Raw genomic sequence first — 18,683 nt, 5'->3', positions numbered from 1 at the left:
AACCATGTGCCACAAACTACAGTTTTCATGGGGGGTTTAAAATATACGTTTCAAAATGTCACTATAGCTTTCACCAAGATGATATCATGATTTTAAATGTTAATTTTCCCCTAATGCCTTGCATAGAACAGCTATTTACTGTAAAACTAGTCACTTCACAGTGAGCCTGCTCTTGATCTCCCAGAATGCAACATTTTTAACAGCAAACTACTGTATTTAAGAATCACAGTAGATTGCTGTAGGAATTTGGCTGTAAATTTACAGCAATTTTTATGCTGTTGACAATGTTACCATTAATATACCACTAAAGGGGAAACTGTAAAGCTATTTTCAATCCTATTTTCAAATTTAATCATAAATAAAAAACTTTTGATGTGCTAGGAACATTAAAACCTGTAACCTTCATTTCCGTAGTATCTGTAACAGCAATGAAAGACAAATAGACAGACAGACAGACAGACAGACAGACAGATGTGTATTGCGTAATGCATATGTAGTAAATGAAACTTTGAACTTACACAGACAAACAGATAGACAGACAGACAGACAAACAGATGTGTATTGCGTAATGCGTATGTAACAAAAAACTTTGAACAAACAGATAGATACAGACAGACAGAGACAGACAGAGACAGACAGACAGACAGACAAACAGACAGACAAATAGATAGATAGATAGATAGATAGATAGATGACAGACAGGCTGACAGACAGACAGACAGACAGATAGATAGACAGAGACAGACAGATATGTATGGCATAATGCATATATAACAAAAAAAAAAAACATTGAACAGGCAGATAGGTACAGACAGACATATACAGACAGACAGACAGACAGACAGATACAGACAGACGTGTATTTTGTAATGCGTGTGTAACAAAAAAACCTTTGGACAGACAGACAGACAGACGATAGATATACAGACAGACAGACAGACAGATAGATAGATAGATAGATAGATAGATAGATAGAGGCAGATGTGTATTGCGTAATGCATATGTAACAAAAAACTTTGAACAGACAGGCAGACAGAGACAGACAGGGAGACAAATAGACAGAGACAGACATATATGTATTGTGTAATGTGTATATAACAAATAAAAAAATAAAAAAAATTGAACAGGCAGACAGATACAGACAGACAGATGTGTATTTTGTAATGCGTGTGTAACAAAAAAAAAAAAAAAAAAAAAAAAAGAATTTGGACAGACAGACAGACAGACAGATGATAAACAGACAGACAGACAGATGATAGATAGACAGAGACAGATGATAGATAGATAGATAGATAGATAGATTAGATAGACAGATTTTATTTCATTTATCTATAAATTACATTTCATTTATGGATAGATACTCTATAAATAATTTTGTTTATTTTGGGATTGTGCATTAGTGCCCCTACATAAATAATATAACTCGACAAACATAATGTGACGTGATATATTTCTAAAGAACAAAAGGCAATTTTATTCACTTACACATGAACCGTCGTCTCCACGGCTCCTAGCTCTCCATTCCAGTCAAGGGTCCGGGCTCTGCTCCGTGTTTTCTTCAGCCACAGCTCTATACATCGCGTCTCTTCACTTCTGCAGTGCTGTACCAGCAGATGTTTGCGCGCTGAAGCCAATCCCCACCATTATCTTTACCGGAGCAAGTATTCTTTTGCAGCTGAGAGTGAGAAGACGAATGAAAGTGAGGACGTTCTCTCTCTCTCTCTCTCTCTCTCTCTCTTTCTCTTCGCACGTCTGGGGTGTGTGTTTGTGAGGGGGGGTTAGTGAGCTGAAGAAATTAGAGACGATCTTTTTGTATTTACCACACCTGTGATGCGCTGCTGTTTCTGAGCAACGAAGACGCACTGATGGCTAAGGTACAGGAAGGGGATATGTGTTGAAAGAGGACTTATAAATGCTCTGGCCGCACTCGTCGGTATACTATTACAAGAACTAAACACATACAGACACTGATACTCAACGCAGCTCTTTCAGCTGATATTATAGGCTTAAACTTGAACGACAAGGTGATAAAGACATGATGCCGTTACACCTGGGTCCCTTTGTCCGCCCGAGATCCGGGCTTGTACTCACATGGATCTGCCTGTTTTCCTTCGGATTTACCTGCATCGGTGAGTTGAATTAATTTTTAAACGCATCATTTTCATCTTCGACTGATAAAGCCATGGGTAATTGCTTTTACATACCGCAGACTCTCTTTGTGATGTGCGTTCACTAAATAACATTTCCCACAGGAGCTTCAAAATATGTAATTTGGTTGGAATGGGGATATTATGTGATTAATGCTTTGTTCCAGCTTGCACCTTTGTCTCAATTACATCTTCCAGTGCTGCTATTCTTACACACAGCAATACGGCGAGCACGTTGTGGCTTATTTTCACAACATAGAGGATGGCACAGTTACATGTTTTCACATTTTAAAAACTAAGAACGCGGTGAATTTTTGTTTTTAATGAGCTTATTTACAGACACAGATGTGAGGAGCCTATTTGTGAACTTGAACGTGCAGTAAGTTTGATTGACATTTCTGCAAGCACGAGACTCTCACGGCGCGCAACACGCTACGGCGCAAATATTAACATGATTGTATATAAAAACAAGGCTACATTACATTGATAAGGATTAGAAATGTTCATCATGAGTTTAAAACAAACTAATATGCTTCTATATCGCACCCTGAATCTCGCGCTGCATTTCTTATAGAGCAGCGCGAGGGAATGTGAACGTCAGCTTGAATGAACTACGATGCATGCACATTTCCACGCGCCGACATTCATTCTTTCCTGCTCCATTGGCAGTGTTTTTGACAGCTGTACGAAGTAAGCAGTGAGCTTTTCCAACCACTGGACACAACATTGGTTGTATGCAAATAAGAGAAAGTAAAATAAGCAGTGGTGGTCATGTCAATGAAAAAGAGGGAACGTATGTGTACTGAAACAATCGTGCTCTCCTTCCTTCTCACGTCTTGCACTTCTCTTGGCCACCAAAAGCCTTATAAAAGAAGTACAGATTTACTGGGATTTCATTTTCTCATTAATTAATAAAGTCCTTCTTATTGGTTTTACCTATGTTTTCATAATTAACACATTATTAAATTGAATTATTTTAAATTCCAGACCAGTAGGAGACATTCTTAGTACTAGCTGCATGCTTTATAACAACTATATGCGGTTCAAGCTTCCTTAACAAAAATAAACGCTAAAGCATTCCCAAAATGGCCAGCTTCTGTGCTGTTAAATACATTGTGTTGACATTCATTTAAATATGGCTTCATGGCATTTATATAATGGGAGAAATTGTGTAATGCAGGGGTTTTCAAACTTTTTGATGCCAAGGACCCCCAAATATGATGAACCCCTTGTGAGGGACCATCTTCCTAAAATATGAAGGCAGCTATACTGTATATGTCTACATGTGTAAATAATACCCATTTCCACTGTGTAAGAACATAAAAGTGAGATATTATGGCAAAATAAAATAATTGGCTTTTATATTGTTATTGTACAGAAGCCAAGACCAATTAAATTAAAAAGTTGTCTGGAAAATATTTACACTGTAAATAATTGAGAGCAAATCTTTTTTTCTACCCATGCACTAATAGATAGACCAAAAGAGAGATGTTATTGTCGCAGATAAAATAAAACAATCAAGATTAATCTCATGATTTCCAGTATTTAGAAAGCTGTATGAAACAGTAATAATTTTAACTGCATTTAGAAATAATGTGTTAACCTCTTAACCTGCATTAACCTGTGATATAAAATTTGACTTTGTCAAATTTGACTACATTTTGTAAAAAAATAAAATAAAATACATTTGTGGACCCCCTAGTGCCCCCTTATGCCCCCCTGGTTGTCTGTTCAACCCCTGGCATATGTATTGTTTACATACCTTTGTTTACAGAGCTGTCTTTTAAAGCATTAGATTATTATGTTTACTTTGAGTACTGAACTGCCTTTAAGCAATATATTTAGAGAGAGAGAGAGAGAGAGAGAGAGAGAGAGATTGTTTCTGGTTAAAATAGTATAATTACACTTGTTCTCATAGTCTGGACATACGTGATTGCAAAATGACAGTCGCATAGTGCTACCCACATTGTGTTTGCTTTGACTGGTTTAGGCTTGCCATATCTGTATTTGCATATTGTGTCAAGAGAGTAAGAAAGGTACTGGAGGTCTTGGCTGTGGTAAACATGACTGTGGGAAAGTTGGGTTGTGTTCCTGGAGGTCTTCGTGTAATCATCACCATGGTACCCAGCTATGAAGCGTTGATGAGTATCCTCAGAGCACTGTCAGAATTTCACACTTGGCTTACATTGTTCTGCTCCCTTTCCACTGTGGACAGAGGGCTAACTTGTTAAAAGATGTGTAATTACCAATCTTGCTCTAGGACATTTAACATGTATTAGCAAACTGAATTAAAAGGGCATTTTCCCGTGCATTAATTAGAGTTGGATTTCACATACATTAAGATGAAATAAACAGTCATGCCCCAGGGGAATCATAATTCAAATGGAGAGACAAGAAAAATGGTGGCATTTACGAGGCTTTCCTAACGTTCATTTAAATGCGGCAATTTTTTATTTTTATTTTTGCAGATTGCAGGGCGTTGTGAAAAATGTCTCCAGCCTTGAATTCTCACCATCATCATATGCTCCGTTTCATCTGTCAAGGACACTTATCTAGCTTTGCTTACGATAAAAATAAAAAAAAAGATCAGATGGGAACTTTCTCATGCTCCAGACTACTAAAGATGAGGAAATTTAAATTGGATAAGGGGAAATAATAAAACCATGTGCTCTCGCAGACATTGTTAGTCTAAAGATCATAAGAGATCACACAAGGTGCTCTCGGAAGGGAGAAACAGGCTGACAGTGCATTTTCCTTTATAAAAGCCAACTTGTCTTTCCCTTGAAACATAATCCGGTCAAAAATAAAGGTTGGCCTGTCAGTCTTCATCAGAGAGAGCGCACGAGACAGAACGCAGCTCTTCCCTGAACAATGTAGTGCCTACAGGGAGATCAGCTACGGCTGAGCCAAAGGGAGGTTTTTCATCAGTGTGTAGACAAAAGGAATCAGCACATTGTATTTGCCAGTGTGTGTGTTGTAAGGGTGGATTGAGTGTTTTTTTATAGACAACAGACTATGCGATTTCCCAATGGAGAATGTGTGGGGTTCAGAAAACTGAGACCACATTGAAAATCCGCTCAAAACCTGGAAATAAACAAAGTTTTAGGGTTTAAAAAATGTAAAACCTTAAGATTTAAAATGAATTGGTTGTATTTAAGATTAAACACTATTGTAAAGTCACAAATCAAAAGCAAATTTGTTAACTCATTTGTACAAAAGTTCAGAATTACTTGCTTTCATTGAAGCACACAAGCACAGTTCATGATTATTTTCATTTCAACTTTTCACTTATAGCTATGCTGATAATATAATTTGTCATGCGAAAAAAACACTAAAACAAAACAGAATAAAAGTGAACTTTTGAACCCCATTGGATGCCTTCGCTTTCAGCCGTTCCTGCTTATGCTGATTGTGGCAATGTTGTCATGCAATGGTCCACATCACAACCCTGCAGTACAGTATGGTTCCTGATTGTTCCAAACTCTCTGGGAAAGCAGAGATATAACATGTTGTCTGTTTTTGTTTTGTGTTTGTGAGAAAGAGAGGCAAGTAGGAAGGGATTTTTGTGGTTGGAGTTTGTGGTGGACTTGTTTTAGAGATTTTTGGCACTGGGGTGAGTGTGCTTGGTTATACACTGAAAGGGTTGGACACTGGGGTGCATGGAAACTCCAAAGCTTTCTTGGTGGTTAAGCAGCTTCTATAAAGACTCCTCAGAGCTCAGAGACGTGATTTTACAGTCGTCATTTGGATTATTGAAATTTGGATGAGGCCAATGTTTTAGTATTCTCATCATTACTATGTCCATTGGGTCTGTGAAGGAAAAAATGTTAAAGGGAACATATTTTAACATTAATTTTTAATGTTGAACATTAGGTTTAGTCCCTTAACTAAAGATTATCATTATAGGTCTATAGTAAGGCTGTGTCGCTACACTCATATGACTATATCATGATCCTTTTCTCACAATATTGCATCAATACTACACTGCCTGGACAAAAAAAAAAAACAAAAAAAACAGTTAAAGCCTTTAGCTTTAATTACGGTGTGCATTCGTCATGACATTGTTTCGACAACCTTATGCAACATCACAACATTTATTTTCATCCAGAGTTGCATTAATTTTTGGCCGAGATCTTGAATTGATGACGGGAGTGTCGAAATACTCCGTAAAGTCTTCTCCAGCACATCCCAAAGATTTTCAATGGGGTTAAGGTCAGCACTCTGTAGTGGCCAATTCATGTGTGAAAATGATTCCTCATGCTTCCTGAACTACTCTTTCACAAATTGAGCCCGATAAATCTTGAAATTGTCATCCTGGAATATGCCTGTGCCGTTAGGGAAGAAAACATCCATTGATGGGATAACCTGGTCATTCAGTACATTCAGGTAGTCAGCTGACTTCATTTTATTGCCGCATAATATTGCTGAGCCTAGACCTGACGAACTGAAGCAACCCCAGATCATAACACCGCCTCTAGAGGCTTGTACAGTGGGCACTATGCATGACAAGTGCAACGCTTCATGCGCTTCCCTTCTTACCCTGATGCGCCCATCGCTTTGGAATAGGGTAAATCTGGACTAATCAGACCAGATAACATTTTTCCATTGCTCCACAGTCCAATCTTTATGCTCCCTACAGGGCTCCAGACTAAAAAAAATGACTTAGGAGCTATTGGCTCCTAAACTGAAACATTAAGCCAAATGGCTGTTTTTAGTAGCCAAATCACAGATTTTCTCGATTTAGATTGCTGTTTAGAAACAAGACAGAAAGCCAAAAAAAAAAAAAAAAGAAGTCAAAGGTTTAATAAATAGTATATATACTGTAGTTGAGAAGATAAGTTTGCATTCCCTTTTGTCTCATAAATGTTCACACCCCTTTCATAATTTATATAAATAGAGATAAAATATTTTTTTTATTTAGTACTGCTCTTCAGAATCTACATTACAGATAATTACATAAAGTATAGTATGCATATTGTAGTGTGTTGTCTTCTTGAGCATCAATGAATGTTTTGCACCTTGTGTAATAGTTGTGTACAAGTTCCTCAATTGTCCTAAGTGTCAAAAGCTTGATATCATATATACGTGTGTGTGTGTGTATATATATATATATATATATATATATATATATATATATATAATATAATATTTTTTTTTTTTTTTTATTGTTTTAAAATATTGTCTTAGTCTTTCTTTACTGTTAACGGATGGCCCCAGACACAGAGACTATAAGAGTGCAAATTGAATTCAATCTCAGATGCAGTTTATTGTGCTACTCCAATCCCAATCAATAATTACCAGAAGAAAATAAAGTGGTACACAATACGGGACTTTTAATTATAAAGAAGCCCGAAATACACATGGGACTCTTGTTTTGAAATGTCTGCGCTCCCAGTTGTGAGCTCACATGATGGCTGATTCGGTGAGAAAGTGAATCTAATTCAAACTGCTAACCTGAGCTCCTGAGTTCAAAACCTCAGTTCTTTTCGGGTGATTCATGAAAAAGATCCGGTTCAAAAGAGTCTTTTGTTCATGACTCTCTCGTGCTGGGTTTGTTGTTGCTTGCGGTGCAGCGAGCTCGTCAGAAACAGAAAAGCGGCACGAGGCACACTGGTTGTGCGCGTTCTAAAAATTTATTCAAAAACTCACAAGATGATATCTGACAAAACTGCATATGAATGCACACAACCGGACCGTCGCCAGTGGCAACTAGATTTTAAATTATTGTCCCAATCAATTATTTTTGGTCGCATTTGCAACCATTTTAGTCGCAGTCTGGAGCCCTGTCCCTAGCAAATTGAAATTGTTTTTTTCCAACTAGCCTCACTAACAAGTGGCTTTCTTGTAGCCACACAGCTGTTTAATCCCAATCCTGTAAATTCTCGTCGAATTTGTGCATGTGGAAATGCTCTTACTTTCACTATTAAACATATCTGTGAGTTCTACTGTCGATTTTTTGTGATGTGACTTCTCCAAGCGTTTTAGTGATCTCCGATCACGATCATTCAAGATTTATTCCGACCACATTTATTCTGCAAAGCTGACAGTTCACCCCTATCTTTCAGGTTTTTAATAATGCATCGGACAGTTCTTAATCCAATTCCAGTGATTTCAGCAATCTCCTTAGTTGTTTTCTTTGCTTGATGCAGGCCAATAATTTGCCCCTTCTGAAACACAGTAACATCTTTTCCACGACCACGAGATACGTCTTCCGACATGGTTGTTTAAGAAATGAGAAGCTACACACTGCATCAGTTAGGGTTAAAAGAATTGTTGCCAGCTGAAACATATTAATCACTGCAATAATGATCCAGTAATAGTCTCTTAAGTATCTGCTTATTTAAATCCAAATGATTTACTGGATTTGTAGGGTGTTCATTTGAAAAGAAAGAAGGATAAAATATTTTTTGCCCCTCCACTTGCAAGATGTAAAATCAAATGATGCATGTAAAGAGAGGACTTTGATACTGTGCGTTCTTATATTTCTGACTCTTGATAATAACCAATTAATTCTCATGACGTATAAGAACTGAAAGCAAGCAATGGGCAGTTTCAGAGAAAACAAATGAAGATTTGAACAGATTAATGTCTGAGAGCAGTGCTATTTGGAGTTCCAGCAAGTGCTTGGAAGCGGAACGTGATTAAATATGTTTTTATTGACAGTGTGCGCTTTGCTTTTTCAGAATAATCTTAGCATGTTTCTTAAGAATACAAGGTATATTTTCTCCCACTCATGCAGTTTGCACACACACATACACACACACACACACACACACACACACACACACACACACACACACATACATATATGGTTTTATTATGGTCCGAGGACATGATTAATTGCGTAAAAGTTTTAACACATTATTTTTTTAAATAATTAATCGCACTGAATTAACATGTTAAATTGACAGCCCTAATATATATATATATATATATATATATATATATATATATATATATATATATATATATAATATGGCCATATTTGAGTTTGATGAATGGAGAGGCGTGAAATAGTGTAACCGAGATGAGGAACAGGCAAACAGTGTAAGTCAACAGCAGCTGGCTTTCCATAATCCATAAGCATGCTCCATTTGATGACAAATGTGCTCTTTTCTTATCTCACGGTGCTCTATATTTCTTCTCCATAAGTGTCAAATGCAAATAGAGAAGTATAGGTGAGAGAGAGAACATGAGAAAGTGTGACATTAACCTTTGGGGTTGGGTGGATGTCTCCTATCAGAGTACATCAAATCTTGGTGGATATGTGCCCTTTTACTTTGGTTATGAATTCATAGCCCACTGAAATAAGGGTGGAGTGGGGTTTTTGTGCCATTTAGCTCATAATGCTTTCCGATTCCCATTCAACTTAACGGCAGTTGCTCAGCTGGTGCAGAACAACCTGGAAGTGTGTGATTTGAAAACTGTCATCTTTGCTTATGGGCATTCAGTTCTGGAAACAATTGGTTTTTTAGCACATGAGCCGCAAACGTCATGTGACTAATACTTGCTCTGGAGCTGCAGGAAAATGACGTTATGACAATGCTGATTGGCTGATGGCACCACAAGAACATGCACAGTCCCAAGCTCTTCACTAGCCCTTCACACTTTTAAGAAAAACACTCTAAATAACCAGTAAAATATCTACTATATTACAATGAAATAGTTGCTCCTTAAATGCTGCTTGAAAAAAAAAAAAAAAAACATTTGTCAGAATGCACAACTACATTTGACTAGAGATGCACAACTATTTTTGTGTAGAGATGCACCAATGTATCAGCCAAACGATGGTATTGGGTAATAGCAATTATCGAAAATTGGATGATTTTTTATCAGTTAATTCTCAGTGATTTGAAACAAGGTATAGCATAAAAAAGCAGAACCTACAAACTATCAGTATTGATATTGATGTTGTTCTAAATCAGGGGTGTCAAACTTGGTTCCTGGAGGGCCACAGTCCAGCAGAGTTTAGCTCCAACCCTAATTAAACACACCTGAAGCAGCTAATCAAGGTCTTCAGGAGTGCTTGAAGATTACAAGGAGGCATTTTGGAGCAGGGCTGGAACTAAACTCCAGGAACTGAGTTTGACACTCCTGTTCTAAATAATCGGATAGCATATTATCATACAAATTTTGAATCAGTGAATCCCCACTTTTGAGTGGCCGTCAATAGAGAAAGATGCTTTTTGGGACCAGATGGTGTAGTAATGACATTTAACCAGCAGGGACTAACTGGCCTATGCTAATCAACCAAACCCTGACCTCTAGGTTTGGTCCCATTCAGAACTCCATCACCTGTTCCTTACTTTGAGCTTTGGGTGACACTCTTCAGAAAAGACACAGTCAGCATGAGGACCCCAAGATCAATGCTGTCACCAGAGAGACTAATCGCATTCTTCTTCCCAGAGGTGCTGTCAGTGGCCAGAGAAAGGTGGAGTGCTGTTGACCTTGAGTCCAGATGCATTTATTGTGCAGACATTGGTTCTCAGCACATCGTGAGCACTAGAGTCTATGAAAGCCTTGGATAAATGCCCTTCCCCAAAGAGATAAGAGTGCATTTCCCAAGGTGCTTTTGGCTTGACTCGCAGACTGTGAGATCTAAGTAAGATCTGTCTGCTTCAATGATGAACCATCTGCTTGAATACTCAATAGACTTGAAGCACTTTGCCTTATCCCACAATACTGATGCTACAAAAGTGTTGGGTAATTTTTTTCCAACTGTTATTACTCCATAGGGTTTGTTTAGTGGAAACGTAAAACATTAACATGAAAAATTTGCTGTGGCATTCCACTTGCTCTCAGCCCATCTGTGGATCATCACCCAACATATTTAAGGTTGTTTTGGGATGCTCTCATTTCTTGAGTGATCAATAACCCTCTAACTGTTTAACTGGCCATCAATCAATGGCAGTGTAGAATTAAACCCAGAGGTGCTCAATCCCTGCCTTTTATGCAAGTCCTGTGGTTCCTTTTGTAACCTTTAAATTTGCCCAAGTTGCTTCCAGAGCGTTGTTATTTGTTTGCAAGAAAATGCAGCACACAAGACTTCCAGAGGGCTCCCACAAGGGAACGTTAACTTGACAACTAGTGTCACGTAGATTGAACGCTCAGCCAGCCCGAAATACAGGTAGGGCGGATCTTTCTTTTCAACTACATAATTTAAACCAGCATCAAATGGAATGACAGTGCACCTTATTGATATTTTGTCCACTTCAAGGCTAATGAAACTTTTGAGTTCAGCTCTTCCCTTTATCATATTCCGTTGTACGGGCTTCTGGTTGAGGTTTGAGCGGTTTAATGTACTTGGTTGACCCTCATGTTCTTTGAGATCGAAGTACAAAATTGTCTTTGCAGTTTTTGGATAACCTCAGTTCAGAATTTGCTTGGTTATAATTATGAAGGCAAATATACTTTAATATTCATGTGGCAGACCTCTGCCTTTCTTAAGGAGGAGGAAGCAGGAGCCGGGTGAACAATCCACGTAAGACATTTAACCCTTTAAAGCCTGAGCCGAAAATTCCATTCTGTGCCAGAATATGATATTCATATCCATTTTCATATTACATTCATATTCATATAACATCACACACCTGAACTGTATATACCAAATTGAAGAGAAGAACTAGGGCTTTCAAATGATATAAATATATGTATGATTATTTAAGGCTAATCATCCTTTATCAATAAGATTTCACACAGCAATTTTTACAGAAATCTTCTCCGGCCACCATACTTCATCAGACAACTGCATTTTCAACCATTTTAGTTACAAGCTAGAGGGAAACTTAGAGTGTATGAAATATACATAATTTTGTGGACAATGTAGAATAGCAGACAGATTAGAAATATAATCTATTGTTTAAAAGTAATGACCATTCTAGTGATTAGTGGGAAAATGGAATAAAACAAACATTTAGAATGTTAAGATACATTTCACATGACCACACCTCAAATACTCCTTTTGAGCACCTGTAATAATAAATTGAGATTGCAACTGAAATTGAAGGACACAAACACTGAAATATAAATTGTACGTGTTCAATAAAACACACACTTTATTTAATTTGAACATTAGAATTACACACGAATTACACAGCAAAACATACAAAATCAAATTTTTTAACTAACTAAAGAGTGCAGGAACAGAATATATATAAATTCATAAATACTCAACAACTGCAATACCTGTGGAGAGAAGTGAGGGAGAAAAGAGGGGAGGAGGAGGACAACACCAGTAAACACGGCCCAACCTAGGCCTCTTTACGAAACTGGTCACACTCAGCTAAGTGCCAAGACTGAAAACAGTTCATATCGCGAACCAAGCAAAGTCTTTTGCCATTACATTCCGGCACGCAACAAGCTACTTTTATTTTCAGTTCTACTTTTCTGATAGCATAGCCAACATCTCTTAGAGGACTCTTCAAATTTAGGGACATGGGCTGTGTGGAGTGATGACGAAGGAGGGACTACAGGTCCTTTAGTGTATGCAAAGGGAAACTTGCGTGAATATCGTTACCTCCCAGCTGACGAGCCTGGTTTTCTCTGAAATCTATATGGGTTAAGTTCACCGGTCTATGCTCATCCCCTGGTGCCACATGAATGTGTTGCCATTCCTTAAACAATATGAAACTATTGACAACGGCAATGTCTATGAAGTGGAAAAAAAAGAGTCTTCCCCCACTTCTGAGTTTTTTGTAGGCTGTCGTAAGAGTTTATCATTTGGTCTGACCTATCAACACCGCCCATGTTTTTGTTATAATCGCTGATGACAGTGGGCTGGAGGGCTTCTTCTTTTGTCCAGTCACCATCATTTTTTAAAAACCTAGTTATTTCGGTTGAGCCATTCGCATTGTGGAAATTGCAGAGGCATGTAACTGCATGAGTGTCCTTCCACTGAATTACAAGTATATTCCCCTCAATCCTACACCACCTCATTTCCCCACGAGCTGTCTTGCGTTCCCATCTTTTGATGTCTTTAAATTCTGCAGGAAACAGTTTATGATTCACCCTGCATGTCCCACAGGCATTAGTTCCCATTTCTAACAACTTAACCATAAGAGCTGGGGATGTGTAAAAGTTGTCAAACCAAACATTGTGGCCCTGGTTTTTGAATGGCTGCAGTAACGATTCAACTACTTTGGTGGCCAAGTCAGTGACACGCCCATCATGACTACCTGTGTAAACATTAAAGTCGAGAGTATACCCCGAGTCTGATGTTGCAATTACCCATAATTTAAAACCCCACCGAGTAGGCTTGCCCTTCATGTATTGTTTAAATCCTGACCAAGCTTTAGACTTGACCATATGTTCATTTATTGCGAGATTTTGGTTAGGCTGAAAGAGCTGCTGGCATTTTTATTTGAGGTGGTCCATAAGATAACGCAACTTCCTAAGGCGATCCTGATTATCTACTGTGGTAGGGTCTACAACATATAGAGCTGCTAAAAGAGCCTTGTAGCGGTCACGCGACATAAATCCCCTCACCCACGAGCCCTGAAGTGACTTGGTTCCCCAATGACGATGAGAATCAGGGAGAATTGAAAACCCCATGTAAATGATCAACCCAAGAAATTTGTAAAATTCATCAGGGGTCACCTCCATCCAAGCTTCTTGGTAGCTGGAACATGACGGACAGTTTAGGACGAGCTCCCACCCCTGACGGTTTGTAAAGCTGCATATCTCAGCAACTACAGCCTGAGTAAAAAACAGCATGAAAAAGTCAATTTCTCGCAACATCATATTGGAGGTTGACCGCACAGCCTGATGCACACTACATAAGTCAATACCAAATGGACGGCTAGGCTTAGATGGGAGAGGTTTTGGTGCCTGTGAATCGATGTCAGAGTAAGAGGGATAAGGAACAGAGTCAGGGAAGCGTTTACGCTTTCTAGCTGACTTGAGACCTGTGCGAGAATGGCTAGCCATACCCAAAATAATAAGAGTAACAGTGTTAGTGTTACTGTGAGTATCAGTCATATGAGAAATGGAAACAAACAATACATACACATTCATATATACCCAGTTGAGGGTCTTGGCTGGGGATCAGGTTCCATCTCATCCTCCATCTCCTCGTGGTCCGGGTCTTCCTGCAGTAGTTCCTGGTCCAGCAGATCTTCCTCCTGTGTGCTCATGCCCTCGAAAGCAGGGAGCCATGGTCTTTCCACCTCTACAACAGAAAAAAAGTACACAATTGGTAGCCAGCAGTGTGTTCTTCACAAATCCATACACTGAATAGTCACCAAAGGCTTGCAGACTAAGCAGAATGTCCAACTGCGGACAGCCCTCTCACATTTTCCTTGTGAACAGGAAGCTACACAAAATCTAAAATCATGTCTGTGTGATGGATTGGTAAGGCTATTTGTTAAATTATAGAAAGATATCTACCATTTTTTTCATTACATGGAAAAATCAACAAGCTAGATAACTTATCTAACTAGCAGGCCAGTTTCCAGGCAGGTCTGAACAGCATAAAAAAAAAAAAAAGGTCTGAACGGTGTCTGCTCTATGCCTTACATTACTTCAGGTGGATTTTTCACAAGCAACTAAATTGGCCAAAAAAGTTATTGATATTTAGTTAAAAATGTACATAGTATTGCTCGTTAATGTTTATTTAGCAAGTTTCACAGAAACTGCCAAAAAAAACGTTTATATAAAAAGAAGAGGCTCGCCGATAATGGTCATGTTTTTTCCAGAAAAAAAAACAAAAAACTAGCTGGCGCAAATAAATGCTTTATAACTAAAACGTTTTGACTTTCAATAGACAATATTGACAACATATGTTAAATAACTTGTCTTACCTCGAAAGATCACCTCAGTTTTCAATTTGAAGCAGTAAGTCCAACACTGGAGGTAATTTCCCGGGATATCCTCTCTGACTTCGCCCAGGCAAATGGAGGATGACGCTGATGATGATACATTTATTATTCTCGCCCAGTAACCCCTTAACCAATCATATGTGCTTTTAGCTTATATTGTCATGAGTATCTGGCAGTTTTCGCCACATACCCCCATCCGACTCGGTACCGGATGGTCTTGCCTCCGTTGGACAGGAACAGGGGGAGGGGAAGGACAGGGAGAAAGAAAGAGGAGCGAGAGCAGAGAAAGAGAGAGGAGAGAGAGGGAGAAACACGCTCCCGAACACGCCGCCCACACATTCCTCAGCCACCTGGACTGCATCCGTCAGCGATGCTGGGCGATGGCACTGGACCCACTCAGCCGGCCCTTTCGGTCGCCAGCTGACGATCCGCTCCAGCACCACCAGATCAATCGTCAGCCAGTGGCGAGGGCTCCAGGACAGCGTCTTCCTCCTCCAGTCCCAGGTTTCGGCACCAATGTGGCAGACCTCTGCCTTTCTTAAGGAGGATGAAGCAGGAGCTGTGTGAACAATCCATGTAAGACATTTAATGAACACTTTACAGTGTATATCAAAAACTTTGCTTTTCAGCAACAAATTAAAACGTGCACTGCTTTTCAGCCAGCTACGTATAAACTTAAGACACACAGACAGGCTTCGTGCCTCTCTCTCTCTCTCTCTCTCTCTCTCTCTCAAACTGCAGCTCCAGCTTCTCTTTATCCCTCTCCCGGCTGATTGCGATCATTCTCCCTCCTCATCGCTCGGCCAAGCCCCCCCACCCCCCTACCCCGCTCGCCACAATTTAGAAGTCTGGTATGCTGAATGCTTAAAGCAAAGAGCTTTTGGGTCACAACGAGATATTGATATTGGATGTGATTGGGATATATTTGTGAACTTTGATTATATTCCATTTGGAAGGAGTTGGAGGTTGATCATAGGAGAATGTGTATAATGGGTGATTCTCATGAAGCCAGTCAAGAAAATGTCCTGGTCATTTTTAACCCCAAATCAATATGATATACGTGTGTGTGTGTGTGTGTGTGTGTGTGTGTGTGTGTGTGTGTGTATATATATATATATATATATATATATATATATATATATATATATATATATATATATATTTCATAAATAAAATGAAGCCTACATTTCAGACAATTATTTATATAATGCATCCGGACATTATACTTTAACTACTTTGATTGTTTTCAGTGATGATTCTCATTACCATGAAAGTCTTTTTTTACTGTCTAACAATTGAAAAGATGCTGTTGTACAATGATTTTCTTAATTAAACTGAGTGAAAATAAAAGGAAATACTAAAGTAGGAGTACTAGTACGTATTAATAGGGGGTGTAACGATCCATCGATCTGGATTGATGCATTGATCAAATAACCAACAATGCGATGTCATTGATTCAATGCATAAACATTGATGTACCCTCACTTTGTACTTTATTGGGAACACTATACTAAGACTGGGTAGGACCTCTCTTTGCTCTAAAAACAGTCTCAATTCTTCATGGCATGGATTCCACAAGATGTTGGAAACATTCCTTTGAGATTCTGGTCCATGTTGACATGATTGCATCACATAATTTCTGCAGATTTGTCTGCTACACATTCATGCTGCGAATCTCCTATTCTACCACATCCCAAAGGTGTTCTATTGGATCCAGATCTGGTGACTGGGAAGGCCACTGAGGAACAGTGAACTCATTGTAATTTTCATTAAACCAGTTTGAGATGACTTTTGCTTTGTGACCTGGTGCATTATAATGCTGGAACTAGCCATTAGGAGGTGGGCAAATTGTGGCCATGAAGGGATGCACATGGTCAGCAACAATACTCACATAGGCTCTGGCATTCCAGTGATGACTGATTGGTATTAACGGGCCAAAAGTGTGCCAAGAAAACATTCCCCACACCATTACACCACCACCACCAGCCTGGACTGTTGACACAAGGCAGGTGGGGTCCATGAATTCATGCTGTTGGCACCAAATTCTGACCCTACCATATGTGTGCCTCAGCAGAAATCGAGATTCATCAGATCAGGTTGTGTTTTTCCAGTCTTTAATTGTCCAGTTTTTGTGAGCCTGTGCCACTGCAGCCTCACCTTTCTGTTCTTGGCTGACAGAAGTGGAACCCGACGTGGTCTTCTGCTGTTGTAGCACATCCGCTCATTGCAGTTGTACGGAGTGGTTATCTGAGTTACCTTAGCCTTTATAGCCCATATCGCAACTCACTAAAAGACACTCAGAACATGCTTTGTGCCATTTGTGTGGCCCACAGAGTTGTTTTTTATTTAGAGCATTTCAAATTAGTAGCAACTGCACAAGAATGCCCTGGCAACCACCCACATCACCCTGGCATCATTGTGGCGAGTTTTGCACAGCAAGCACCACTCGTGATGTAAAAATCTAGCTTCTTTATGTTAATGTTGAAAGAAGATCTCATAATGCTGTTATATATCAACTGTAGTATTGTGGCATATGTGTTTTATTATTAGCGTGTTATTGTCTCAGGCCTGGATTACAAGACACCTCATGCAGGCTGGAGGTGGTGTGAGCACCCTAATGGCGAGGATATTTTAGGGCAGGTTGGCTTAGAGACGGCCAAAACATGTCCTCTTGAAGTGATGTTGTTGATAGGGAAAGAGACCTACTGACCTTTGCTCATTATGTTCATATTCCATGCAGTTGTGCCTCAGTCAACACTGGCCTATTGCACAGGCCTCACTCCGTAGTCATCAGGGGATGCAACGATCAACTCAAAACATCTGCTCACCCCGTTCAGAGACATAAATTATGTTTAAAATCTGAATATTTAATTAAACATGTTGCTGACTTTTAGAACCTTCTTCTATATTTTAGTATTTACATTTTTGTAGTTTTAAAAATAATAGCGGAAGTGTCATAGTGGAAATGACTCATTTCAGGGTTGTTTGGTGAACACTGAAAAAATCTACCCTTAAATTTGCTTGGGTAACTATGGTATTTTGGTGGAAATGTATGTTTAGCATGGTGAATATTTGTGAGCATAAGTGTTTCCAGTATTAGTGACACACTAGTATCTGTAATCGACTTAATATTCAGTTGGAAGAGTCAGGGTTGGCAAAACTAGCACATTTACTACTTCCTATGGCAACAATTGTTAGGCTATTAGCAGTCTCTAGATTGTGGAAAGTGTGTGGGTAAAACATTACTTTTCTTCCATTTACTTTAACACAGAATAATATAGGCTAATGCCAGCCTTTTGTGTAAAGCTTGGGTTGCGTGTTAAATGTGGACATAGCGGACAAGATTTCAGGCTTTGAGAGATGCAGAAGCAGCATTTCCTGGCAAGGATGGAAGGAGCAGTGAAGCTGGTGAAATAGTCAGCCTTTATTTATTTATCATTTTAATTTATTTATTATTATATTATGACAGAATTGCTCATTCTGGGACTATGCGCTGCCTATGTATTTAAATGAATACTGTTAATGCGTGTTGTTAAAGAACATGTATTTGCTTTTTTTCTTTTCAGTATTACTGAAAGATTTTCAGATGGCTATATTTTTAAAGCCCTTTAAAGGTGGATCTGTGTTTGTTTATAGCAACCCAGGGGGCTCATTAGTCATATAGTCATACTTTAGAGACCTGGCTGAACATGCCTCTGTGTTTGCTGTAAATTTGTGTCTG

The 18,683-nt window shown here is 38.9% G+C and overlaps 1 protein-coding gene across 1 annotated transcript in view; it reads left to right on the top strand.

Moving 5' to 3' along the window:
* The first annotated feature begins 1,453 nt into the window (after positions 1-1,453).
* The window catches only part of LOC127413416 (netrin receptor UNC5A-like), a 377,604-nt gene continuing 360,374 nt past the window's right edge, over positions 1,454-18,683 (top strand). Inside the window, exon 1 of the mRNA XM_051650562.1 lies at positions 1,454-2,129. Within this exon, the coding sequence (XP_051506522.1) occupies positions 2,036-2,129 (94 nt within the window). The 5' untranslated portion in view covers positions 1,454-2,035. The remainder of the gene's footprint in view (positions 2,130-18,683) is intronic.

This window comes from Myxocyprinus asiaticus, chromosome 22 (assembly GCF_019703515.2).
Source record: "Myxocyprinus asiaticus isolate MX2 ecotype Aquarium Trade chromosome 22, UBuf_Myxa_2, whole genome shotgun sequence".
NCBI lineage: Eukaryota > Metazoa > Chordata > Actinopteri > Cypriniformes > Catostomidae > Myxocyprinus > Myxocyprinus asiaticus.
Note: the sequence above shows the minus strand (reverse complement) of the source record. Positions and strands in the feature narration are given on the sequence as shown.